The sequence below is a fragment of the Odocoileus virginianus genome, chromosome 12 (genome assembly GCF_023699985.2).
Source record: "Odocoileus virginianus isolate 20LAN1187 ecotype Illinois chromosome 12, Ovbor_1.2, whole genome shotgun sequence".
Taxonomy (NCBI): domain Eukaryota; kingdom Metazoa; phylum Chordata; class Mammalia; order Artiodactyla; family Cervidae; genus Odocoileus; species Odocoileus virginianus.
The window spans coordinates 57,477,128-57,503,444 of record NC_069685.1 but is presented as its reverse complement, the minus strand read 5'-3'; the positions used below and the strand labels follow the sequence as shown (position 1 = coordinate 57,503,444).

Sequence of the window (26,317 nt, the reverse complement as noted above, 5' to 3'; positions counted from 1 at the left end):
CATATAGGTACCCGAAATCAGCCTCGCTGGGGTTTTTCTCTAGAAGGCAACTGTTAAACATTCACCAGCGTACCACCGCCTAAAGACCTTGACAATCTACGTCTATTGTTTATCATCACTGAAGATTTTCACTCAAAGGCCTTATTTTTTGAATGCTTGGTAATTTTTAAAATTTATTTATTTTAATTGAAGGATAATTGCTTTACAATACTGGTTTGATTTCTTCCATACATCAGTATGGATTTGCCATAGGTGTACATATGTCCCCTCCATCTTGACCTTCCCTCCCACCTCCACCCCTTTCCCACCTCTCTAGATTGTTACAGAGCCCACGTTTGAGTTCCCTGAGTCATTCAGCAAATTCCCATTGGCTGTCTCTTTTACTTATGGTAGTGTGTGTGCTTCCATGCTGCTCTGTCCATTCTTCTTACCCTCCCTACCACCCTTGTCCATTAGTCTCTCCTCTATGTCTGTGTCTCCATTGCTGCCCTGCAAATAGGTTCATCAGTACCATCTTTCTAGATTCCATATATATATATATATATATGTTAATATATGATATTTGTTTTTCTCTTTCTGACTTACTTCACTCTGTATAATAGGCTCTAGGTTCATCCACCTCATTAGAACTGACTCAAATATGTCCTTTTTTATGGCCAAGTAGTATTCCATTGTGTATATGTACCACAGCTTCTTTATCCTGAATGCTTGGTAATGTTTTATTGTGAGCTCAACCCATGAGAATCCTGGGGATCTACCACGAGAATATTTTCTTCAGAGAGATTTGCATTTGCTTCTGCCAGGAAGTGTGTGCTACTCACCAAGGATGTGATCTGAGCTTCCTTGGGGGTCCCAGATTCAGCATCTTCATCTAGGTAGGAGCTCAGAGTCAGTCTCTGGGACACAATGTTGGTGTTTACATTGGTTTCCTGCTCAGAGCTCCCAGTTCTGGATTCAGTTTGCTAGGTTTTCTTTTCCTATTAAAAAAAAAAAAAAGCCTTATAAAGGTATAACTAATGTACCTCCAACAGTACACATCTAAAGTACAATTTGATCATTTTTACACTTATATGCATACTCATTCCCCTTTGCCCCTCCCTGTCACCACCCATCCCTAAGTAATTATGTAAATGGAATCATCTCTTTGAGGGAAGGTGTCTTCTTTCACTTGGCATAATTAAATCATGATCCATTCATATTGTTATTCATATCAATAGTTTATTCCTTTTATTGCTAAAAAAAGTAAAATTTCATTGTGTGGATGTACTATAGTTTGTTTATCCATTCTTCTGTTGATGGACATTTGGGTTGTTTCTAGTTTTTTTGGCTAGTACAAGTAAAATTTATATAGACATATACTTGTATTTCTCTTAAGGAAATACCTAGGAGGAAAATGTCTCAGTGGCTTAGTAGGTAAATATTTAACCTCTAAAAAAACTTGCAAACTGTTTTCCAGATTCTTTGTACCACTTTAAATTTCTACCAGAAGTGTATGAGAATTCCGTCTTCTCCTTTCTCACCAGCACTTGCTACAATTTGTCTTTTCCATTTTAACATTCTATGTGTGCATAGTGGTATTTGTTTTGTAATTTTAATTTGCACTCCCCTTAATGAGTAATGATATTGAACATCTTTTTATGTAAGTTTGACATTCATATAACCTCTTTGTTAAAGTGTCTGTTTAAACACTTTGTCCATTTAAAAATCAGGTCTTTTATCTTCTTGTTATTAAGATTTACATGCTTTTTTAAATGTGCTGTAGATAAAAGTTGTTTGTTGGAGACACATTTTGCACATGTTTTTCTCAGTCTATGACTTGCATTTTCTTTTTCATAACCGTCTTTTGAAGAGGAAACATTTTTTATTTCGATGAAGTCTATTTTGTCTGTTTGTTTCAAAAGTAGAGGGGTTTTGGAGAATTCCTTTACTTTCTAGCAATCCTAGAACTGTGTTAATAAGATTTGCCCTCAATTATCAAGGTCCTAATTACATATTGATGAGGGTCTTTCAGAATATTTAGTCTACTCATATTCTCTGAAGCAAAATCCCTGTCTGTTTACTATTTCCACCTAAAACCTCTTCTAGTTCCACGAGTTTAACAGTTTTGAAGACATTATTGAACTCTGTTGGTTTCCATTTTGAAAGGAGACTTCTAGTTTCCAAGCCTTTCCCATGAACGTTCTCTTGATACCAAACTCATTTGGCAAAGAATGTCTTTATCAGCCAAAAACTGTCTCTCTATGAGATAAACAGTTGCCTGAAGGTGGATGGGGTAAAATATTTATTTTATAAGAAATGTCGGTTAATTAAAACCCCATCCATCACAGTTTACTTTAGTCAATGTGAAGCTAAACAATTTGCCTTACAATTAAATTAGAATTATTCAAGCAGTCTGGATGCTATTTCCTTAAAGTGCTCCCGGGCTCCTGTGAAACATCTTGGCTTTCCTAATGCATCTGGCTGGCTTGATTGCTACTGCATTTTCTTCAGATATTAAAATTATTTTCCAATAAATGTTAATGGTGAATTATAGTCATCACACATGCTATCTAGTCTGCGGCAGTGATGATGTGCTAATGCAGATGATTCTCTAATGTCTTTCTCCAGTAAATTAAGAAATCTAGTCTTAATTAACTGCTGGCTAGCCAGATACACTTACTGCCTTTGTGATTTTCAAATGCCTTCCTCTCTCAGTCTCCTTGAATCCAGCGATGGTGTTTGGAAGACGATTATGATTGTGTTTAAAAGGAGAGAATGTATTTCTTTCTTGCACGTGTGGACCAGGGATTCAGTTCTCTATGTTGGGGATACATGGGGAGAAATGCTGTCTCTGATGGTTGATTATTCCCTGTGGCTTTCAAGTCTGCAAGCCTGAGTGTGGCAGAGACCAGAGGTAGAAACCGAGGCACAAAGAAAGATGCGACCTGTCTGTGGTAGCATGACTCGTAGAAATGGAGAGGCTGGTCTTCTTATTAGAATGGAAGAACTTGCTTCCCCAGAATGGGGCACTGTGAGTTCTGCTTGTTCAGGGCTCTTTGCCCTTTCTTAACGTGCTCCTTAGAACTTCCCTGGTAGATCAGTGGTAAAGAATCCGCCTGCCAATGCAGGAGATGCAGGTTCGATTCCTGACTTGGGAAGATCTCCTGGAGAAGGAAATGGCAACCCAGTCCAGTATTCTTGTTGGGAAATCCCATAGACAGAGAAGCCTGGTGGGCTACAGTCCATGAGGTCACAAAGAGTTGGACACGACTTAGCTACTAAACAATAACAATGTGCTCCTTAACTCTCAGTGTTTGAAACAACAGAAAATAAGAATGGTGGTGGCCTTGTTATCATTAAATGATTCCTCTTTAGTGCCAAAAAAATATTATTCAAATACATAAATGATCAGATAGGTTAATTAATAAACTGAACTGATGGGTCATGTTCCTCAAAGCTGTGGAACCCTACAGCAACCGTGTTTTAGATGTGCTAAAATAAGATAATAATGACTGATAAAAAATGAAAGTAGGTCATTATAATTTAAACTGAACTGTGTGGTGGTTGCATCTAGTGCTGATATTATTACGAGATGTTTTTTCTCCCTAACTTTATTCATTTTTTTTCTTTCTCTCCTTTCTTTGCCTACCTTCAGTGATAAAGAACAGTGAGTATTTTGTGGTACTTTTATTTTTCTACAGACTGAATTTTATCTCTTTTCTGATGAAAGTGGCTTGCCCCTAAAAAGAGATGGTTCAAAAAGGAACTAGCATGTTTTACATAGCTAGTAAAAAAAAAAATCCAAGTTGTTAAAAAAAAAAAAAGCACACCCTTCTTGAAAAAAAAAAAATGAAATTTCAAGAAAAAAATTCTTGATAAAAGGATGGAAAACATTCCTTAGGGGAGCCCTCAATTTAATTTTTGTTAGCAGCTTGTGGGATTCAGCAAGTTTATTAACCACCTTCTGTTTCTTTTGCATTTTGCCTGGGAACACTGTTCTTAGATAAAGAAAATAATAACTCAGATGACTGTTGTCATTAATCAAAGATGATGAAGAACAGAACAGAGCTTGTGGGAAGTTATATGCTAAATACATGATCTCTGTCACCTCATGGGAGGTCAGCCTGATTTCCCAATGAAATGCCTTTGACTCAGAGGTCCCATCTTTGCTCATAACTTTTGTTTTAAATTAGATTCATTTCCTAAATATGCATGACAAATTGGATGCTGGGTCCAATAAATGAACAGTTAGGCTGCAAAACAGATGGAGTTTTGGTTGTGTGTACACATTGGGATACTATGGAAGGTCATTTTTACTCTCCCCACGGTAGGGAAGTTATCACAGATCCACAAGCAGAGCACTGAGCCTGGCCTCAGAACACCCAGGTCTAAGTTCTGCTCTGGGACTCAGGGTCACTTTCTTGAACCCCGGCCTTCTCCTTTATAACATGGTTATGTTAACTCAGGTGGCTTGGTGGTAAAGAATCTACCTGCCAATGCAATCCCTGGGCTGGGAAGACCCTCTGGAGGAAGAAATGGCGACCACTGCGGTCTTCTTGCCTGGAAAATCCCATGGACAGAGGAGCCTGGAGGGCTACAGACCATGGGGTTGCAAAGAGTCAGACATGACTTAGCGACTGAGCATGCACAAAGCTCCTGGCTATGTTAACCCTGCCCTTCCACCTTCACTGGGAGGCGGTACGGTCAAATGAGATGCATGGGAAAGCTTCAGTTCAGTTGAGTCGCTCGGTCGTGTCCCACTCTTTGCGACCCCATGAACCACAGCACGCCAGGCCTCCCTGTCCATCACCAACTCCTGGAGTCCACCCAAACCCATGTCCAAACCCACAGTTCAGAAGCATCAATTCTTTGGCGCTCAGCTTTCTTTATAGTCCAACTCTCATATCCGTACATGACCACTGGAAAAACCATAACCTTGACTGGATGGACCTTTGTTGACAAAGTAATGTCTCTGCTTTTTAATATGCTGTCTAGGTTGGTCATAACTTCCGTAAAGCACCAAACAAAGTCAGAGGAAGGTGTGGATTACAACCTTACCTTACCCTTGTGTGTGTGCATATATATGTACACTATATACATACAAATATATATATATACCTTGCATGTATACATTGTGTGTGTGCATATATATATATATATATATATTATATATATATATATATATATATGGTGTGTGTTGTACATTTTCTGTTGTTGGTTGATACTGGTCAGTATCTTTTTATGAATATTGTGAGTATATCATTCAGACATGCTAGTAGAGATGCTGGGATGTCTGATTATAAATACGAACATTGCAAGAGAGAAGTTCATGACTTTAGAGGGTCCTAAGAACTTTAGGCTTCCTGAATGCTGAAAGTTGAAAGGTAGGATATATGTTCATGCTCCTTCCCTCCCTGCTTCATGCTTTCCATCCTCTCCTCCTCCCTCTCCCTCCCTTCCCTTTTTCCCTTCATTAACAAATACCCAGTGCTCAGTATGTATCATGCACTGTGCTAAGCATCAGGAATACAAGGTTAGTCAAAGTCTGAGTGGATGTCTAGAAGGGTTTCAGTTCAGTTCAGTTCAGTCATCAGTAGTGTCCAACTCTCTGTGATCCCCATGGACTGCAGCACGCCAGGCTTCCCTGTCCATCACCAACTCCCAGAGCTTGCTCAAACTCATGTCCATCGAGTTGGTGATGCCATCCAACCATCTCATCCTCTGTCGTCCCCTTCTTTTCCCGCCTTCAATCTTTCCCAGCATCAGGGTCTTTTCCAGTGAGTCAGTTCTTTGCATCACGTGGCCAAAGTACTGGAGCTTTCAGCTTCAGCATCTGTCCTTCCAATGAATATTCAGGACTGATTTCCTTTAGGATAGACTGGTTGGATCTCCTTGCAGTCCAAGGGACTCTCAAGAGTCTTCTCCAACACCACAGTTCAAAAGCATCAGTTCTTCAGTGCTCAGCTTCCTTTATGGTCCAACTCTCACATCCATACATGACTACTGGAAAAACCATAGCTTTGACTATATGGACCTTTGTCGGTAATGTCCCTGATTTTTAACATGCTGTTTAGGTTTATCATAGCTTTTCTTCCAAGGAGCAAGCATCTTTTAATTTCATGGCTATAGTCATCATTTGCAGTGATTTTGGAGCCCAAGAAAAAAAGGTCTGTCATCTTTTCCATTGTTTCCCCATTTATTTGCCATGAAATGATGGGACCAGAGGCCATAATCTTAGTTTTTGAATGTTGAGTTTTAAGTCAGCTTTTTCACTCTCCTCTTTCACCTTCATGAAGAGGCTCTTTAGTTCCTCTTCGCTTTCTGCCATAAGGGTGGTGTCATCTACATATCTGAGGTTATTGATATTTCTCCCTGCAATTTTGATTCCAGCCTGTGCTTCATCCAGCCCAGCATTTCACATGAGGTACTCTGCATATAAGTTAAAATAAGCAGGGTGACAATATACAGGCTTGACATACTCCTTTCCCCATTTTGAACCAGTCCATTGTTCCATGTCTGGTTCTAACTGCTTCTTGATCTGCATACAGATTTCTCAGGAGGCAGGTCAGGTGGTCTGGTATTCCCATCTCTTTAAGAATTTTCCACAGTTTGTTGTGATCCACACAGTCAAAGGCTTTAGTGCAGTCAGTGAAACAGAAGCAGATATTTTTCTGGAATTCTCTTGCTTTTTCTATGATCCAACAGAAGTTGGCAAATTGATCTCTGGTTCCTCTGCCTTTTCTAAATCCAGTTTGAACATCTGTAAGTTCCCAGTTTACGTACTGTTGAAGACTGATTTGGAGAAGTTTGAGCATTCCTTTGCTAGCGTGTGAGATGAGTGCAATTGTGCTGTAGTTTGAATAGACTTTGGCATTGCCTTTCTTTGGGATTGGAATGAAAACTGACCTTTTCCAGTCCTGTGGCCACTGCTGAGTTTTCCAGATTTGCTGGCATGTTGAGTGCAGCACAGTCACAGCATCATCTTTTAGGATTTTAAATAGCTCAGCTGGAATTCCATCACCTCCTCTAGCTTTGTTCGTAGTGATGCTTCCTAAGACCCACTTGACTTCACCTCCAGGATGTCTGGCTCTAGGTGAGTGATCACACCATCGTCGTTACCTGGGTTATTAAGGTCTTTTTTGTATAGTTCTTCTGTGTATCCTTGCCTCCTCTTCTTAATATCTTCTGCTTCTGTTAGGTCCAAACCCAAGAAGGGTTTACAAACAAATAAGTAGTCAGTCACCAACAAATACACTCTATTGTGCAAGGAGTATAGTAGCAGAAGCACGGCGTCCTGTGGGAGTATAATGATGGGGAAGTTTCTTGGAAGAAGTATTGTGTAAGCTGACATTGTGTAAAGGAATGAAAAGACAGAGAAGAGACAGTGGAATTTCAGGTAAGGGAACAGCGTACACAAAGTCTAAATAGGAGAGAGAGCATGGGATTTTAGGAAAGCTGAGTGGAACTTAGTCTGGTTTAAAAGATTGCCAGGATCTCGAGATCCCCTTAGCTTTCTGAAGGGAGTTAGGAAACCACAGCATCCTTTTGGCACCCTCTTGAGTCTGGTAGGGGTAAATTTCATCCAAAAGGGCCTTTATACCAGCAGGACTTGTATAAAATGTTCTGTGTTGTGGATGTCCCTCCTTCCACACCCTCCCCTTCAGGATTCATTAAAATCTCATTCTTTGAGCTGTAAAGAGACTTCCTGCTGACACCTGCTTCTGTCGGCATCCTGGGGGAAGGGAGGGGATAAGAAGAAAGAAAAGAAAAAGGATTAATTTTCTGCACACCACCACTGTTTAATGCTTCAGAGCCTTCATGCCCTGACAGCATTTCCATCATCCCACTCCTTTGGGGAGTTATAATATATTAATAGAGACATCTGGTGGGTATTTATTATGTGACTATTGTGTGCATGAAACAAAGAATCAAGGTAGGAGGCAGGAAGAAGCTGGGAGTCTGCGCCTTGCAGTGCTTGGGGGGTTGGGGAGCATCTGTGAGGGGCTACCACCTGGAGTCAGGACTGGTTGCCTTTTGTATTAGAGGCCACTGGTGCTGGTTTGTTGGGGAGGGTTCCTTCCAACAGTCTCTAGATGCGCCTGAGCAGGTACATTCAGGTCACAGATGAAGCGCACCCAGAATGCTGGTTTCCCGAGCCTCTGACCACATCCTTCCCACACAGCTCTTTTGGCAATTCCCTTCCCTCTTTTGAGAGTTGGGCGTCTGAAAAATGAGCAGGTCAACTGCAGTGATCTTTAGACTTTTATTAGCAGCAAAATTCTTTCTGTGAATACAGTTTTATTCAGAAGCTAAATATATAAGACAGATAAAGAGTGGAGCTGGATAAAGATCTTTAGTGGCTGAAAGCACTAAACGTATCATGGTGCAACTGTAAGTTAAAATAATACCAAACTATAAAGTAAATATAGCCAGTTTAGCAAGCTTCACTTTGTTGTTGTTGCCACAGTGGATAGTGTATCAGTTATCTTTTGCTGTGTGTAACAAATCTGATGCTCTGTGACAACCTAGAGGGGTGGGATGGAGTTGGAGGTGGGAAGAAGATTCAAGAGAGAAGAAACATACATAGACCTATGGCTGATTCATGTTGATATACGGCAGAAACCAACACAATGTTGTAAAGCGATTATCCTCCAATTAAAAATAAATAATTATTAAAAAAAAACTCAGTGGCATAGAACAATGATGATTTATTTTCTGGAATCTGGGCCTGGCTGGTGGTTCTGCTGATCTTGGCTGGGCTCTCTTGTGCATCAAACTGTCAGCTGATCTAAGATGCTGTGGCTGGAATGACTCAGCTCTGCGTACCTCTCCTCCTGTCCTGAGCTTTTTGTTTCAGTGACAAAAGTAAATAGAAACATACAAGGCTTTTTCAGGCTTAGCCCCGGGATGGCCTATCTCTCCCCTGTGTTTTATTGGCCAAAGTAAGCCACAATTCCATGCGGGATTCAACGGTTGAGAAATAGACTCTGCCCTTTGAGTGAAAGCAATTTTAAATCCACATGGCAAAGGGCATGGATCCTTAGAAGGGTGAAGTATTGAGGTCACCAATGTGATAAAATAGATCTCATGGTTTTATTAAATATTAAATTCTTAAAAATTGTTTTTGCTCACTCTCTTTTTAATTAGTATCCTTGCTTTGTTAGTGGGAATCCAGCATTGCCATCTGGGCTGAAGTGAGGATGGAGGGCTTGTTCCCTGTCCACTCTGTCCCTCCATGACCCACTCACCTGCAACCCTTTGAGATCCTTTCAGAGAACTACAAACAGCTTAGACAATTTGGGGGACTAAGAGGCAGGTACCCTTCATAATTCTCCAGGAAGCCTTGTCCTAAGTATGTGAATAAGAGTGGAGATGGGTCAGCCCTCTTTGCCCTGACCTGCCTCAGCCACTAAGCCAGGGGTGTTTCCGCATGCACCCACTGAGGGTCAGGGGTAGCCTCTGAGGGACTAAGTGGGTAAGACTTCTCACTCCCAATGCAGGGGGCCCAGGTCTGATCCCTGGTCAGGGAACTAGATCTCACATGCCACAACAGAGTTCACAACTAAAGATTCCACATGCTGCGGTGAAGATAGAGAATCAAGGGTCCTGGGTGATGCAGCTAAGACCTGGCACAGCTAAAGAAATAAATGATTTTTTTTTTTTTTAAAGGAGTAGCCTCTGAGAGTCCTGGCAGGAAACAGACATGAAATCCTTCTCACTTAACAGATCTGAAATGGACATTCAGACTGGTACAGGGCCCTAATACACACTGCTAATAAGCCACAGACCCAGGATTTGGATCTTAAACCCCACTAGGTCAAGGAGGACTCAAGTTGGTGTGTAGCAGGCCCTCTAGACATTTACTGGATTGGATGCAATGCTGTGAGGAGCTGGTCCAAGGAGGCAACACTTCGGTCTTCACTTTTGGCTTCCCTTGTGACTCAGATGGTAAAGAATCTGCCTGCAGTGTGGGAGACATGGGTTCAATCCCTGGGTTGGGACAATCCCCTGGAAAAGGGGAATGGCTGCCCACTCCAGTATTCTGGCCTGGAGAATTCCATAGACAGAGGAGCCTGGCAGGCTACAGTCCATGGGGTTGCAAAGAGTCAGACACGACTGAGTGACTTTCACTGTTGGTCTTTAATGAGATCCCAACACTGGACTTTGGTCTTAAGGACATGGAGCCTGAATCCTTAGCAAGGGTGCCACTTTCTTGTCACTAGAGTATTCTCAAGGCCCCCATGTTCACAATGCTTCCCAGCCCACAGGAGGCCCAGATATGGCCATTCTCTCCCTTCAGAGCAAAGGCTTTGGTTTGAAAAACCAGTTTGTTTCCTCTGTTTGCTTTTGAAATTAAAACATGAAAATCCACAGGAGGCTTGAGAATCCCCACTGGGACCAATTGGTGACATTTTCAAACACTAGATGAGTTGTTTGTCAACTTCATGTTTTGGAGCAGAGGACAGGGAGTGGGTAAGGTCTGGAGAGATGCTGGGAGCTCCAGCAGGCCTTCTGCTCATCTGCAGATGGAGGCAATTATCCTAGGTGGGCCTCTTGGGGACCCCTATTCCTGCTTGTATTTCTGGAGTTGTGCATTTCCTGTGCATGCTAATCCCAGAGAGTTGCGTGGTGGGGTTAGAGGCTTTGACTTCAGGTCTGACCATACCCCTGACCAGACTGTGAGCTGTAGGAATGTGTCCATGAAAGGTCTTTACTGGGTATATAACCCAGCATCTCATGTGTGCTCTGTCTGGGTCTCTGAGCTGCTTTTTACAGGCAGGAGATACATGGAGACTTCCTGGTGGTTCAGACAGTAAAGAATCTGCCTGCAATGCAGAAGACCCAGGTTAGATCCCTGGTTCAGGAAGATGCCCTGGAGAAGGGAATGGCAACCCACTCCAGTATTCTTGCCTGGAGAATTCCGTGGACAGAGGAGACTTGAAGGCTACAGTCCATGGGGTCACAAAGAGTCAGACACGACTGAGCAACTAACAGTTTCACTTCACTTTTAATACGTGGAGGGGGATTAGAAGAGGATGAAGAAAGAGAAGTGGGGATGAAGGAGGAAGAAGAGGGGTAGTTGAGACATCCATTTCCATGGAAAACCAGAGGGACCTGGGGAGGTGGCTGGATGAGGTTGTAACTAGGGCTCTTTGGGAAGAAGGGGTGGTCTTCCTTATACAGGAATCCAGTGTATGCTTTGCAATTGATGGGAGGAAACATCAGGCTGAGGGATATTAGCATACCTTGAGGAAGATCTTTTCAATAGCACGGCATAGACTTCTTATGAGAGAGTGAGGTCTTCATCACAGGGAGCATGCAAGCAAGGCTGGAGGGACCCCATAGGGAGGCTGTGTAAGACAGGCTTTCAGGTGATCCCCCATGGCCCTCCCCTCCTGGTGTTCATGTCTTTGTGTAACCTCCTTGCCTTGAGTGTGGGCAGGACCAGGGTTGTGTTTCTAACCTGTGGAATACTGCAAATGGGATGGGACCTCAGCCCTGTGATTACATCATATTATGTAGGACTCTGTCTCACTTGACTGGAGTGGCAGAGTCACCTTGCATACTTGATGAAGGAAGTGGCCCATGGGATGAAGTTGAAGTCCACTTGGTTAGGAATTGCAGCCTGCCTCCAGGATGCGGAGGTGACCTCTTGCCAACAGCCAACAAGGAGTTGGAGTCTTAGGTCACATAGCTGCTGGGAAATGAGTTAGATTTACCTGGAAGCTTGTTCTTCCGCCTAGAAAGCCTCCAGATACAATCAGAGCCATCTGGAGCCATCTAGAATCTGACCCATCTGACATCTGATTGCAGCCTTGTAAGATGCTGTGCAGAGGACGCAAAGCCATGCCTGGACTCCCAGCATGGAAACTGTGACATAATAAATGTGTGTTGTGTAAAGCCCCTAAGTTTGTAATAACTTGTTATGCAGCAATCGAACATGAACATAGGCATTGTAGATGGGGCTTTGTTCCACCCCATCTATATCCACTGCTAGGTTGATTTTTCCAATTATCTAATGGTGCTGAAGCTGAAGCTCCAGTACTTTGGCCACCTGATGTGAAGAGTCGACTCATTGGAAAAGACCCTGATGCTGGGAAAGATTGAGGGCAAGAGGAGAAGGGGATGACAGAGATGAGATGGTTGGATGGATCACTGACTCAATGGACATGGGTTTGAGCAAACTCAAGGAGATAGAGAAGGACAGGGAAGCCTGGCATACTGAAGTTCATGGGGTCACAAAGAGACACAACTTAGCAACTGAACAACAACAATGCTACAGAACAAATCACATCAAGCACAGTGGCTTAAACAGCAGTAGCTGCTTATTACCTCTTGAAGATTTTATTGGTAGATACTTGAGAGTGGCTTGGCTAGGTGGTCCTGTCAGAGCTGCAGTCATACTTCGGCTGGGGCTGAAGCCATCTAAAGGTTTGACAAGGGCTAGAGGGTCACTGGCAAGTTGGCGTTGGCCGGTGGGTGGGGGGGGGGGGGGGGGGCAGGGACGAGGGCTCAGTTCCTCTCCACAGGGATGTTTGAGTGTCCTCATGACATGGCTTTGACTTCCCCTAGACTGAATGACCCAAGAGACCAAGGCAGAAGTTGCAATGTCTTTCATGACCTAGCCTTGGAAGTCACCCACAGTCACACCCATTGTATTTAGCTGGTCACACAGCACCAGCTGGGATTCAATGTGAAAGAAGACAACACAGGGAGAGTGAATACCAGGAGGCAGATATCCTGGGGAACCATCTGGTAGACTGGCTGCCATATTGATCTTTCTTCCTTTGAGTATGTTTAGCATTTGTTCATCCCCAGAGGCCCCTGATCCAAAGCAAGGCATGTTTCCATCCATGTTTCCCCCAGCCACTCCCTCTTCTTTCTCACAAGATGCCCGCTTCCAGTTGCTTTCAAACTCATCCTTCTCTGCTCTTCTGAACAAACCAGCTAAGGTGGGAGGATGTGAGAGGAGGTGGGGAAGGAGGAGGCGGGGAGACGGGGCTTTTCATTTTCAACTTTAAGTGTGAAAAGGCAATTTCATGCCTGCTGACGTGATTAGAGCAGTGGAAGTAATAGAGGCTGGCAGCTAATGGGGTGCTAGCTCCAGGGGATTTGTAATTACTGATTTTTTTTCCCCCAACAGGGACAAGAATTTCTAGTGTTGTTGAGCCCTGCATTCCACTTGAGCGATGCCCCTCAGCACCTGGGGGGTGGAGGATATTATTAATGGAAAGAATGCTTATTTGCCATAGACTGTAGCATTAGCTCTCTACCCAGCTCTGATCCTCTGCACCATTCCTGGGGCTACACGGACAGGCATTCAATTCACCTCATGTTGGGGAGGTTAAGTGTGCAGGCTGCCCAGGTCTGAATTCCACCTCTGCCACTTCCCAGCCGTGCGACCTCTGGCAAGTTGTCTAATTTCTCCACACCCGGGTCTTCTCACCAGAAAATAGACAATAACCATCCCTGCCTTGTAGAAATGTTGTGAGGATTAAATGAAGTAATGTGGGCCTCCAGGAGGCGGTATGTCAGTATTCGCTGCTGCTAAGTCGCTTCAGTTGTGTCCGACTCTTTGCCACCCCATGGACTGTAGCCTGCCAGGCTCCTCTGTCCATGGGATTCTAATTGAGTGGGTTGCCATGCCCTCCTCCAGGGGATCTTTCTAACTCAGGAAACAAACCCACATCTCTTACATTTCCTGCATGGGCAGGCAGGTTCTTTACCACTAGCGCCACCTGGGGAGTCCATGTCAGTGTTTGCTTTTTTATTGAAACAAAAAAGTTAAGAAGAGCACAGGATGGAACTTAAAATGCTACAGGAGCTTTGGAGGCAGGAAATCTAGATGTTTGTGGGAAATGGAGAGATTTTTATACAACTAGTTGGCAACTAGTTTAAATTTGAAAAAAAAAAAATTCTGTGGCCCACACTGAACATATTTGTGCCAGGTAGGGGTTGGGGTCAACCTGGGATCCAGGGCTTCAGACCACTCTCCCAGAATCTTTTCCACTCCAATTGTAGAAGTCTACTGTTTGGACTCTTTTCCTGAGAACACCATTATCCTCCAGGTTTCCATGAAAAGTGAAAGTCGCTCGGTTGTGTCTGACTCTTTGCAACCCAATGGACTGTAGCCCGCCAGGCTTCTCTGTCCATGGAATTCTTCAGGCCAGAATACTGAAGTGGGTAGCCGTTCCCTTCTCCAGGGGATCTTCCCAACCCAGGGATAGAAGCCAGGTCTCCCACATTATAGGCAGATTCTTTACTGTCTGAGCCAGAGGGGAAGCCCAGGTTTCCATGAACTTCCTGCAAATGTCAAGTCAAGAGTGTCTGCCACATGCTGAGCACTTAAGAAAAATAAACTCAGCAAAACCCTATGAAGGATGTATATGTTCCCCACTCTGTGTGTATGTGTGTGTGTGTGCGCGAGTGCATGCTCAGTCACTCAGTCACGTCTTACTCTTTGCGACCCCATGGACTGCAGCCCACTGGTCTCCTCTGTCCATGGGATTTTCCTGGCAAGAATACTGGAGTGGGTTGCTATGTCCTCCTCCGGAGGAACATTCCTGACCCAGGAATTGAACCCCTATCTCCTGCGTCTCCTGCATTGACAGGTGGATTCTTTACCACTGTGCCACCTGCAAAGCCCCCATGTGCCCCATTGTAGAGATAAGCAAACTGAGGCTCTGAGAGGTTGGGATTCTTTTGCTTGAAGGGATTTGAACTGAGGTTTACCAGACTCCACAGGCTAGAGCCTAATCACAATGACTTACTTTCTCTCCAGCCTCACACCTTCCCAAATTACCTTTCAGGCTCCAGACAGGATGGTCTGTCCACCCTAGCGGTCAGCCGGACAGACAGAGGAAACAGGAAGAGCTGACAGATGAGGAGAAGGAAATCATCAACAGGGTAATCGCTCGCGCTGAGAAGATGGAAGAGATGGAGCAGGAGCGAATCGGGTGAGACCCCGCGCTTCCCTCCATCTGAGAGCCATCAAGGGCGGGGAGGCCGTGCTGCCCAGGGCGCGGTGCTGGGGGAGGGGACGGGGCAGGGCTGCCTTTGGAGTTTGAGGCACCCACTCAGGCAGAACCGGAATCGGTGCAGGAGATGAGAGAGCTGGGAGAGGAGAAAAGAGAACAGAGAGAGTGGTCTGGGGGCTAGCTGGGGAGGGGGACGTCTGGGCTGGGGGTGCATTAAAGATGGAGAAGGGGGTACCTTCTCAGAGGCAGATGGGAGATTGTCTCTGGCGGCTGGAGGTGTATGTATGAGCACAGGTGTCTCACCATTTCGGCTGCACAGAAATGTGTTCTAGTGACATAGGCCATGCAGGTGTACAGCTGAGGGCGAGGTAAGGGGGAGCAAGTCTACTTCAAAGACACAGTACGGGAAAGAGAGCGCACGCCTGAAATGAACTATATGAGAGAACGGGAGAAATGCTTCCTAAAGGGGAGCCAGCGTGAGAGTGAGGCTGCAGAGGTTAAGCTGGTGGGTCTGGACGCCAAGAACTCAGGGTTCCATCCCCACTCCCCGCTTACCAGCTGCATTGCTTCACCCCTGAGCCTCGGTTTACTGTCTTTAGAATGGGGGAATAAAAGTCATCGTCCCACAGGACAGTCATAAGGTGTGAAGTGATGCTTGTATGGTTCCTGGCCCAGGCCTGGGCATTCAATTCAGTTCAGTCGCTCAGTCATGTCTGACTCTTTGCAACCCCATGGACTGCAGCACACCAGGCCTCCCTGTCCATCACCAGCTCCCAGAGCTTACTCAAACTCATGTCCATTGCGTCGGTGATGCCATTCCATCTCATGCTCTGTCATCCCTTTCTCTTCCCACCTCAGTCTTTCCCAGCATCGGGGTCTTTTCCAATGAGTTGGTTCTTCGCGTCAGGTCGCCTGGGCATACTTTGCGTTTAATGAATGGTAGGAGGGAGGGGGAACGTGGGGTTTGGAGGGCAGAGGTAACAAAAACACATAAGGGATGGAAGAAGGATGTGTGGCGTGTGTGTGTCAGGGAGCGACATCATCAGTGAGCCAGGGCAGTGTTAGAGAGAGAGGGAGGGGTAGCAGGTGGGCTTGGGAGGGGTGGATGAGGAAGTGAGAGGGGAGGCGTGCCTGGGAGAAGAGAAGAGTGAGTATGTGTGTGTTGGGGGGTGGGGGGTGAGGTTCATGGCATGGGTAGAAGTTTTCACTGCCAGGACTCAGGGAGGCCACCAAGCGGTCCTCCAAGACTGAACCTCAGATGGGAAATGGGAGGGGTCACCGAGATGTCACCTCCTTCCCAGACCTTTCTTCCCTGGGGCAGAGTGGGGAGCAGCCTTTGCTGACTGTTTACAACTGGTTAGGCACTGGGGTGTCCTTTCATCTCCCTGTCCATCCACTCAACAGGGGGTTAACAAGATTCCTGGGTGGATAATGATGTTCTGAACACATAGAAAGTGGGCACCTTTGATTTGAGCCTCTGCAGATCATTTTATTCAGGGTAGGCTGGGGAGATCAGAGGTGATGTTGACAAGTGACAGATAACCTGGCAAAGGTGGAGTCAGCTTGTGTTCAGCCCTCCATCAGCTTCCTGAGTAGGTTGCTAAAGGGGAAAGGTCTTGAGGGGTTTGCTTACAGGGTTGAGTTTTTATTTTGCTTTTAAAAAGATAAATCAGGAGTGAGGAGTTGTTCAGGCTGGAGGTCTTGTGAGTGTGTGGGTGTGAGCTTGAGTGTGTGTTCACTTCAACCAGCAAGGGGCCTCAGCCTTGCAGAAGGGATATCCTTGCAGAAGGATATGGATGTTAAATTCTTGCTTGGAGGCAAGAACTTCCAACCTTTTTCCTACATAGCACTTTCCCACCAGCTAACACACACTTTGTATTTTACATTGAGTTCGACTGTTGTATGTCTCTCCCTATCAGATGATGAGATTCCTGAGTGTAGACATTGTTGCCTGTTTTGTTCGCCATGGAATCCCCGGACCTGGTACATAGTAGGTGTGCAGTAAAGTATGTGTTGAGTGAGTTTGTGAACACGGTAGACAATGCTCCTCCCACCCACCCAAGCCAGTTTCTGCCTGCATCTCCTGTGGCCATGAGGCTGGAGAGCTTGGAATTTTGTAGTCCAGGGTCCAAATTTCCAAAGACACTCCAACTGGCTAATTTAGATTTATATCAGAATCTATCCCCGTTAACTGGGCTGCCTTTGGGTGTAAATTAAGGGGATCTCTGTGAATTAAGTGGATTCTAGCTTGAGCAATCAAGAACAGGGTAGGTGGGCTCCCTGCCTCGCCCCCCCCCATGTCCTGCTGCATTGCATGATCTGGTGACCTAGTGGGAGAGCACAGCAGTTAACCCCTGAGGCCCCGGAGTCAGAGAGACCTGGGTTCAAATTCCAGCCCTGTTTCTTATCCCCTGTGTGACCTTAGGCAAGCCACTTGAGCTCCTCCTTCCTCAGTTTCCTCATCTGCAGAATGGGAGAGCTCTGCAGATCATTTTATTCCTGGATGGAAAATGATGTTATGAACACACAGGAAGCAGGTGCCTTTGATTTGAGCCTCTGCAGACCCTCATGCTGGGAAAGATTGAAGGCAGGAGGAGAAGTGGGTGACAGAGGATGAGATGGTTGGATGGCATCATCGATGGACATGAGTTTGGGCAAACTCCAGGACATAGTGAAGGACAGGGAAGTTTGGTGTGATGCATTCCAGGGGGTCGCAAAGAGTCAGACACGACTTAGCAACTGAAGGACAACAAGAACAGGGATAACTTAGCACACACTTCTCTGGGAATGTTTAATTCACATGCAAAATAATTCACATGCCATGGTGCCTGGCACAGAGCACATGCTCAGTTAATGGTGATGATCATTTAACAACGCGTTTGCTGAGGAAATGCGTTTCTTTACACTGACCAAGGCCTCCATTCTAGAATTATGCCTGAGACTGTGGTTTGGCAAGCCCCTGGCTTCCCCGGAAGGAGATCTGAGAGCCTTCCAGTGAAGCCGGGGCCAAGCCCATGGTGACAGAGTTTCCCCTTTCTGAGACACTACATTTTCTCATCCTGCCAGGAGGGAGGACAGTCCTGGAGGATTCTGGCTGCCGCTGTTTCCCCGCACCCTTCCAGCTGCCAGCCCTTGCTGGTAGCATTGCCAGAGGCAAACCCATGCTATTTGTGTCTTATGAGCTCGAACCTGCCCTCATTCCTGTTCAACCCACACTTCCCTGGGAGAGGATCAGAGTGGAATCAGATGAAAGGAGAGTGACACACCAGACACAGAGTGAGGCTGAAAACGGGGTGCCATTGGGGCTCCCCCTCCAGAACCTGAGGCTCAGTTAATGAGCCTTGGGAGCTTCAGTTCCCCACCCATCCAGTAAGACAGGTCAGCCTGGGTCTCAGGATCCTTCCTGATCCGATTGTACAGTATTTGGGGGTGACTGGTGGAGGACCCTGTACCATGTTATTGGCTGCCCCTCTCAGCAAGCGAGCTCTGTTAAACCTGTGGATATAACTGTGTCCCCTTCTGGCCCCAGACACCAGCTCTGTGATGCCGAACTTCCTTTTCTGTTACCTAACAGTCATCTGGGAGACATGCGAAGTCATTGTTTATATAATAAGCAATCATTACCATTTATAAACTGAGTATTTCCTGTGTGCCAAACACTGAATCTAAAAACTTCATATAGGTTTAACTCATTAACTGCTCATCTCAGCCTGATCAAGTAGGTTCTATTATTATCCCCGTTTTGCAGCTGAGGAAACTGAGGCTTAGAAAGTCTAGGTCACTTGTCCAAGGTCACACAGAGCTAAGAGACATGTCCCTCTCTGGCTGACTCTCAGAATTACGCTCCTAACTATTCGGTGTCTTTCCTGAAGGCCTGACCTCAAATTGTTAGACTCTGCAGAATATGGGAACATTTAAAGCTTAGGTTTGGAGGGGACATTGGAGAAGTAAATGGCAACCCACTCCAGTACTCATGCCTGGAAAATTCCATGGACGGAGGAGCCTGGTAGGCTACAGTCCATGGGGTCAAAAAGAGTTGGACATGACTGACCGACTTCACTCACCTTTGGGGGAGCTAGAAGCTAGAATCCCTTCTATACTGGCCCAGTGATTCCTTCCCAGCGATCTTACTAACCTGTTTCTACCTCCAGAACTGTCAGAACTTACCTCCATGGTCCTAAGGCTGTGGGGAATTCCAAGTAAGAATCAGCCTCAGGTGTCCCAGGAGTTTTAGCTAGAGTTAGATGCCCCAGGGAGTCCTAGGCGATGCAACTGACTAGAGCTGGTTCTTGCCTTGGAGCCTCTTTGCTTTTGACCAAGAGGGTGTCTAAACCTTCACTCACTACTCAGCCCACAATCAAGCTCTGCTCTCTTCAGCATCCCTGGAGGGAAGGATGACAGCCAGAAGGGAAACTCATTAAAGAGCCTCATTTTGCCCCACATTCCTTATTCAAGGCTAAGTGGGATCTCAGAATTTATTTTTCATGCCCTGACTGCTGTAAACTTTCTATACTAGTTATGACATTTGGCTTTCAAGAAAGGAAATTAATTCCAGCTAGACTGTTTCAGTTATCTGTACTGCATCACACACCACCCGATACTTACTGACTGCCAACAACCACAATTTACAATTTTTAATGATTCTGTGGGTTAAGAATTTAGGCAGAACTCTGATGGATTGATTTTCTGCTCCGTGTAGCATGGGCAAGGGGTCACTCACTCAACTGCATTCAGTGAGTGAAGGGCCAGGAAAGCTCCAATCCTTTCACACAGTGTGCTCTGCATGGCCCCTCTCTTTCCAAGAAATCTTTCCTTATTCAGTCATCTGGCCTGAGTTCCTTTACCTGGCAAAGAGAGCAAAGATGGAAGTCATCGGGATTCTTAACAGCTAGGTCTGGGACTGGTAGAGCATCACTCCACTGGGTTCTACTAGAGAGTAGAAAGAGATCCACCTCTTCCTGGAAGAATGACTTACGCATCCAGGGGAGGAGACTGTAAATGGGAGTTTTCTTTGGAGATTCTACTCCATTAGGCAAAAAGGGGAATTGAGTATAAAGTTTCTCAGAGGTATCTCAAGGGATCCAAGGGCAGGTACACAGCCTAGACTCGGGAAAGTTCTGCTTCTCATCCACATCTTAGAAAATATAGTCGCATACTATAACCTCTTCAGTTGTTATAATTCTTCTTAGCCGTAATTCCAAGTTCCCAAGAAAGGAACTCTGATTGGTCCAGGTCACCCTGAGTGCCCGCCTCTCATCCAATCAGCTGTGACTAGAGGTTCCAGGCTACACTAACAAGGATGCTGAGTGCTTCTCAAGAGCGTGCCAAGGTCCTTTGTGAATTGAACAGACACTCAGAGGGTGCCCACAGGACCTTTAAAGCGTATTAAATCCAGAATTAAACATTTGCCTGGGGAAACTTGTATGTGCAGGTTTTGTTTTTGTTTTGTTTCCCTGGTAGGTTCCTCCATGTCTTTATCATATTTCTTTCTATTCAGAGCCTCTCAAAGGCATTTGCTCATATATTCTGTCTGTAAGGGGACAGACAGCCTGGTGATTTCCATTCAAGTTTGATGTCCCTCAACAGATGGATCCGAAGAAGTAATTAGGGTTTGTCATTAACCTTGGTGTCCAAACACTGTGATGGAGGAGGATGTCCAAACACTGTGATGGAGGAGGAAGTCAAAGAGACACTGGGAGACCTGTTGTTGACAAAATCTGTTGGATTTCTGTCACCTCCCCATCTCAGTTCCACCATCCCCTATAGTCTTAGCACAGAATTTTTCTCAAAGTGTGGACAGAGGGAAAGTGAGTAATAATGCTTGGAATTTGCTACATCTAACTAGCTAGGCATCTTTCCTGTGGCTTGACAAGCTGACAACAAGCCAGGTCATCTTCTTCTCCCTGCTACTTTTTTTTTTAACTTGGAGTCCTAGACATTCTGTGGATAGAACTCAGCGGTTCTGGGGCATCCTGATATTATAAACATAATTATCTGTGTGTATGTGTTCATTTTTAAGAGGAAATATTCATAGATGTCATCAGGTTTGGGGGGATTCTGAACCCCCAAATGTTGAGAAACACTGAGTAGTACCTCAGTTTTTCAAGGGATCAGATCAACACTTTCTTATGTCCATGCATCTTTAATAATATATGGAATCTGTTTACACAAGATGAAAACAGAGTGAGTGAATGAGTGAAAGTTGCTCAGTCGTGTCTGACTATTTGTGACCCCATGGACTATACAGTCCATGGATCTCCAGGCCAGAATACTGAAGTGGATAGCTGTTCCCTTCTCCAGGGGCTCTTCCCAACCCAGGGATCAAACCCAGGTCTCCCGTGTTGCAGGTGGGTTCTTTACCAGCTGAGCCACCAGGGAAGCCCAAGAATACTGGAGTGGGTTGAACCAGGGTCTCCTGCATTGCAGGCAGATTCTTTACCAGCTGAGCTATATGGGAAGCCCCCAGTGAAAACAGATGTCTTCCTAATTCGTTAAGCAGTCCAGTGCCTGGCATAAAAGGAAGAAAGCAAATGAATGCATGTTGGATAATTCTAAACCCAACTGACTAAGTCTCTCATTGAATGATTTTAACTGAGGTTTACCAGACCTCATCTATAAAATGGGGAGTTGGAGTTGGACTGTGTCCATCTCCAAGTCCCTCTAGCCCAAGGTTCTTGAACCTTGACACTATTTACATCTGGAGACAGATAATTCTTTGTGGTAGGTGTGGTTCTGTGTCTTGAATTTTTTAGCAGCACCTCTGGCTCCCTCCCAACTGGATGCCTGTAGTAACTGGGACTGTTACCAAGCTGTGACAATCCAAAATGTCTCCTGACTTCGCCAAATGCCCCCTTGAGGGGCAAAATCACCCCCTGTTGAGAATCACTGCTCTAGCCTTCTTGCTGAGTGACTCAAAATAGGAAGAAGAAACAAATCAGAATTTTCCTGCAACCATAACTCAACTTCTAGGGAAATAATAACAGTTCAACCTTACAAAGCACCAAGTGTTGGCTGTGTACTCAAAGCTTTATGCAGATTCATCTATGTAATCCTCACAACAGCCTTATGCATTAAGCCATATTATTATCATTCCCATTTTACAGATGAGGCAACTGAGGCACAGAGAGGTTAAGCAACATCCCAGGGTCGCACAGCTAATAAGCAATACAACTGGCATTGCAAACCCAGACTGACTGGCTTCAGAGTTAGATGCCTATTCTGCTATTCTATAGAGAGATTTAAGCTATGGTTTTTCCAGTAGTCATGTATGGATGTGAGAGTTGGACCATAAAGAAAACAGAGTGCCCAAGAATTGATACTTTTGAACTGTGGTGTCTGGAGAAGACTCTTGACAGTCCCTTGGTCTGCAAGGAGATCAAACCAGTCAATCCTAAAGGAAATCAGTCCTGAATATTAATTGGAAGGACTGATGCTGAAGCTGAAGCTCCAATACTTTGGCCACAGGATGTGAAGAACTTACTCATTGGAAAAGACCCTGATGCTGGGAAAGATTGAAGGCAGGAGGAGAAGGGGACAACAGAGGATGAGATGGTTGGATGGCATCACTGACTCGATGGCCATGAGTTTGAGCAAGCTCTGGGAGTTGGTGATGGACAGGGAAGCCTGGCATGCTGCAGTCCATAGCATTGCAAAGAGTTGGACACAACTAAGTGACTGAACTGAACTGACTGATAGATAATCATTTATAGCCAAGCATTGTATTAGGAACTTTCAAATATGTTGCATTACCTTTAATCCCTACTGTGTCCTCTCAGAGTGACAGAGTGAAGTCTTTACTTCACAGATGAGATTACTGAAGTTCAGAGAGGTTAAGTTACTCACCCAGGGGCACACAGTCTTTTCATGGCCAAACCAAACTCTGAACTTGAGCCTGTCTTTCCACATTATCTTATTGCCTTTCAAAGGTGCAGGTAGGCAATTGACAAACGACTTCATAGCTTGAGGGAAGTCGATAATTTACAGGGTGTCTCATATATTCACTCAGGTTAAAAGATTCACTGTCACACACTTCTTCCTATAGTGGGGCAGTGCGCCCTTCACTGTCCCCTGTGGGCCTCAGCATCATATTCTCTCAACCCTACTTTCCATGACAAGAAAGGGCAGGTGCAGGAGTTAGAAAGAGCCCCAACTGTAAGCACTGGAAAGAAACAAAGGCTTCATTCTTCCAAAGCCAGTAACAGCGTCTGAGTAGCTAGACCCAGCCTCCAGTCCCATCTCGGCCACCTGCTGGCTGTGTGCCCTTGGTAAGTGACTTCCTGTCTGTGTGCCTTGATCCCGCCCCCTGTAAGATGGGAGTGAATAATAGAACTGACCTCACAGGTTGTATGGCTTAAGGAAAACAAAGCGCAAGGAATGCTTAGCACAGCACCAGATAACTGTTGCTATTATTGGGTTTAAATGACCCAGTTTCTTGCCTGGCTGACTACATTAGCCCAGCAGAGCCCTCGGGCTTTCTCTCTTGGCTCCAACCCTGAACTGGGGTGACCCCGTTCCCCAAAGTGCTGGGGTCCAGACAAGAATCCCATTGACCAATCCATCAGGGAGAGAGAGTAGGATCAACAGCTCCCCAGGTAGTGACGATAATAAACAGCAGTAGAAATTACTGAGTCACACTGCATGCCAGCAGCATGGCTTCTTGACGAAGGGACTTTGTCATTTAAGGACAGGTTCCTGAGAGACCTTGGCATTGGAGTCTCAGACTAGCCCCCTTCAGAGCAGCCATGTTCGCAGTCTAGATGACCGAATCTAGACTTCAGGAAATGCCAAGTCTAATAAACCTAAAGGTAGCATCTCCCCACTTGGCAATTAGGGTGATGGGGAAAGCACCATGACTCTGGAATTAATGGTGTGTGTACATGAGAGAGAGAAAGAGACAACATGACGCACTTTCTCACTTCGCTGTGTCTTACAAACCATTGTGCAATCATGCTCCATCATGGCTCTAAAGGGAGCTCTCTGTCTCCACACCATCAGTGATGGAAGCCCAGCTTTTCATCATTTTCCTCACCAATTCAGGGACCAGCACGTAAAGCCAACACACCTTCCCAAGCAGGGTGTTCTCAGGTCTGCAGCTCACCCTGTTAAACCTACTTTCTGGAGCAATTGTACATCCATTAGGCTTCTTTTCAACATTCATCAAGATGTTGCAGCAATGCTGGTTTGAAAGCTCTAAAGCAGTTGCCTGAACGTTTCTGGGGCCAATTTGGATTTTTTGGAGGGAGCCTGAGCTCAACAAACAAGCACTGTCAGATCTGCAGTTGGCTGGTATCCTTGTCTGCAGAAGGCAGCCAACTAGGGCTAGGCTCCTTGCAAAAGCAGAGTGTGTACAGCTGTGTGTGTGTGTGTGTGTGTGTGTGTGTGTGTGTGTGTGTGTGTGAAAGCATGCTCTGTATGCAGGTGACAATCACACCCGTGTTCCTGTGTGGTTGTATGTGCCATCTGTGTGTGTGTTTAGAGATGGGCACATGAGTCCTGTCAGTTTCTAGTCACGGCAGCCCCTTTAAAAGCTTCAGAAAGATGGATTTCATGCGCAGATTTTAGCACCCTGGTTACACAGGGAAAAAAATGTGAGCATAGGGAGCTATTAAAGCCACAAATTTCCAGAAGAAATAATTAGCAGCAGCCATGACTGAGTAGTTACCGTGTTCCGGGCACTTTACAAAACACTCTCGTTTTATCTTTGAAACAATTCCAGGAAGCAAGGACTTTGTTTTTGTTAAATTTACAGATGGAAAACAGAGGCTCAGAAAGGTTATGTAACTTTTTTGAAGTCTCAGAGCCATGAAATCACAAAGTCCAAATGTGCACCCAAGCAAGGTCACTGCAGAATGGACACCCCACCCCCTGCATCATAAGTGCCTCGCATTTCTATATTCTGAAAGTGTGTATGTGTGTGCAAGTGTTCATGCGCGTGTGCATGTGTGGAGAGAGTCTATGTTTTCTTGGGATTGAGTACCCAGAGAAGGTGATCAGAAACTCACAGAGTCCAAAAACTTAATTTGTATGACATCCACAGCCAGGCAGGGAGGAACTGCCCAAACCTTGCTACAGAGAAGAGGACTTGAATCTGATTCAGACATGAACCAGGTGGAAACAGAACTTGCATGCCAGATGGGGCAGGAATATGGGTGTACTGGATAGAATAATGCTACCCTGCAAAGATATCCTAACCCCTGCAACCTGTGACTGTATTACCTTCCATGGCCAAAGGGACTTTGCAGGTATGATTAAGAATCTTGAGATACAGAGATTACCCTGGAATAGCCAATATAATCACATGGGTCCTTATGAGAGAGAGGTGGGAGGGTCACAGCAAGATTGGAAAATGCTACACTGCTGGCTTTGAAGATGAAGGGAGGGGCCACAAACCAAGGAATGTGGATGGCTTCTAGAAATTAGAAAAGGCAAGGGAACAGATGTTCCCCTAGAGCTCCCAGAAAGAACGCAGTCTTGCCTGCCAGTGCCTTGACTAAGTGAAACCGTGTCGGGTGTGTAATCTCTGGAACTGTTATGTTGCTGTAAGCCACTCGGTTGTACTCTGTGACAGCAGCACCAAGAAGCTAACACAGAGGGACTCCTTGAAGCCAGCTAGCATGCAGTGGCGTCTCCTGGGCTTCCTGGTAGTGGACACTTTCACCACTGAGTTGGACCCACTGGGGACAGTCTTATAGTTTCAAGAGGCCTGATCCAGCCCCATGTGTAGACAAAGTCTGGGGACCTGCCTGCCTCATTCCACCTAGAACCACTTTGGCATTTGAAACTTTCACTGTTCCAAGACTCCAGGGGCTCCATTCATATGTCCATACATTGTCTCAAAATGGGGGAAGTTGGGTTTCCTCTACCAAAAGCCCTTTCACGCTGTCCCATCACTGTTAGACTCAAACCTTTGCAGGGAACGGCCCCTGCTCACCTCTCCAGCCTCATCTTCTGCTGTCCCGCCAAGCTCTGTTAAGCAGCTCTCAACTCCCTTGCCCTTGCTGTTCCTTCTTCTCCCAGTGCTTTTCCTCACCCTCTTTATTGGTCCAGCTCCTCTTTATCCTCAGGTCTCACTTCAGCGGTCGCCTTCTCTGGGGCCCCATCCTACTTAATGTCCCTCCCTCTGTGTTCTCACAGCTGCCCATGCTTGTCCTTCAGAGTACTTACTCTGAGCTTAATTACAATGATCGATGTGGTCATTTAAAACATGTCCAAGTCTCTCATGAGAATGCCAGTCCGTGACGGCAGCCACCTCATCTCTTTTGTTTCCAGTTGTGTCCTCGCTGTCTACTGTCACATAGTCGTTTCTCCATAAATGTTCGTCACATGAATGAATAGCCCGCCTGCATCTATTTGGACAGCAA

At 45.4% G+C, this 26,317-nt stretch overlaps 1 protein-coding gene across 8 annotated transcripts in view; it reads left to right on the top strand.

Moving 5' to 3' along the window:
• The window catches only part of RPH3A (rabphilin 3A), a 265,161-nt gene that overhangs the window by 204,177 nt on the left and 34,667 nt on the right, over positions 1–26,317 (top strand). For 7 of the 8 annotated variants that reach the window (XM_020904183.2, XM_070475355.1, XM_070475357.1 and 4 more), the window contains 2 exons: positions 3,635–3,646; positions 14,790–14,936. In XM_020904183.2, the coding sequence (XP_020759842.1) occupies positions 3,635–3,646; positions 14,790–14,936 (159 nt within the window). The remainder of the gene's footprint in view (positions 1–3,634; positions 3,647–14,789; positions 14,937–26,317) is intronic. The other variant, XM_070475353.1, reaches the window with a different exon arrangement.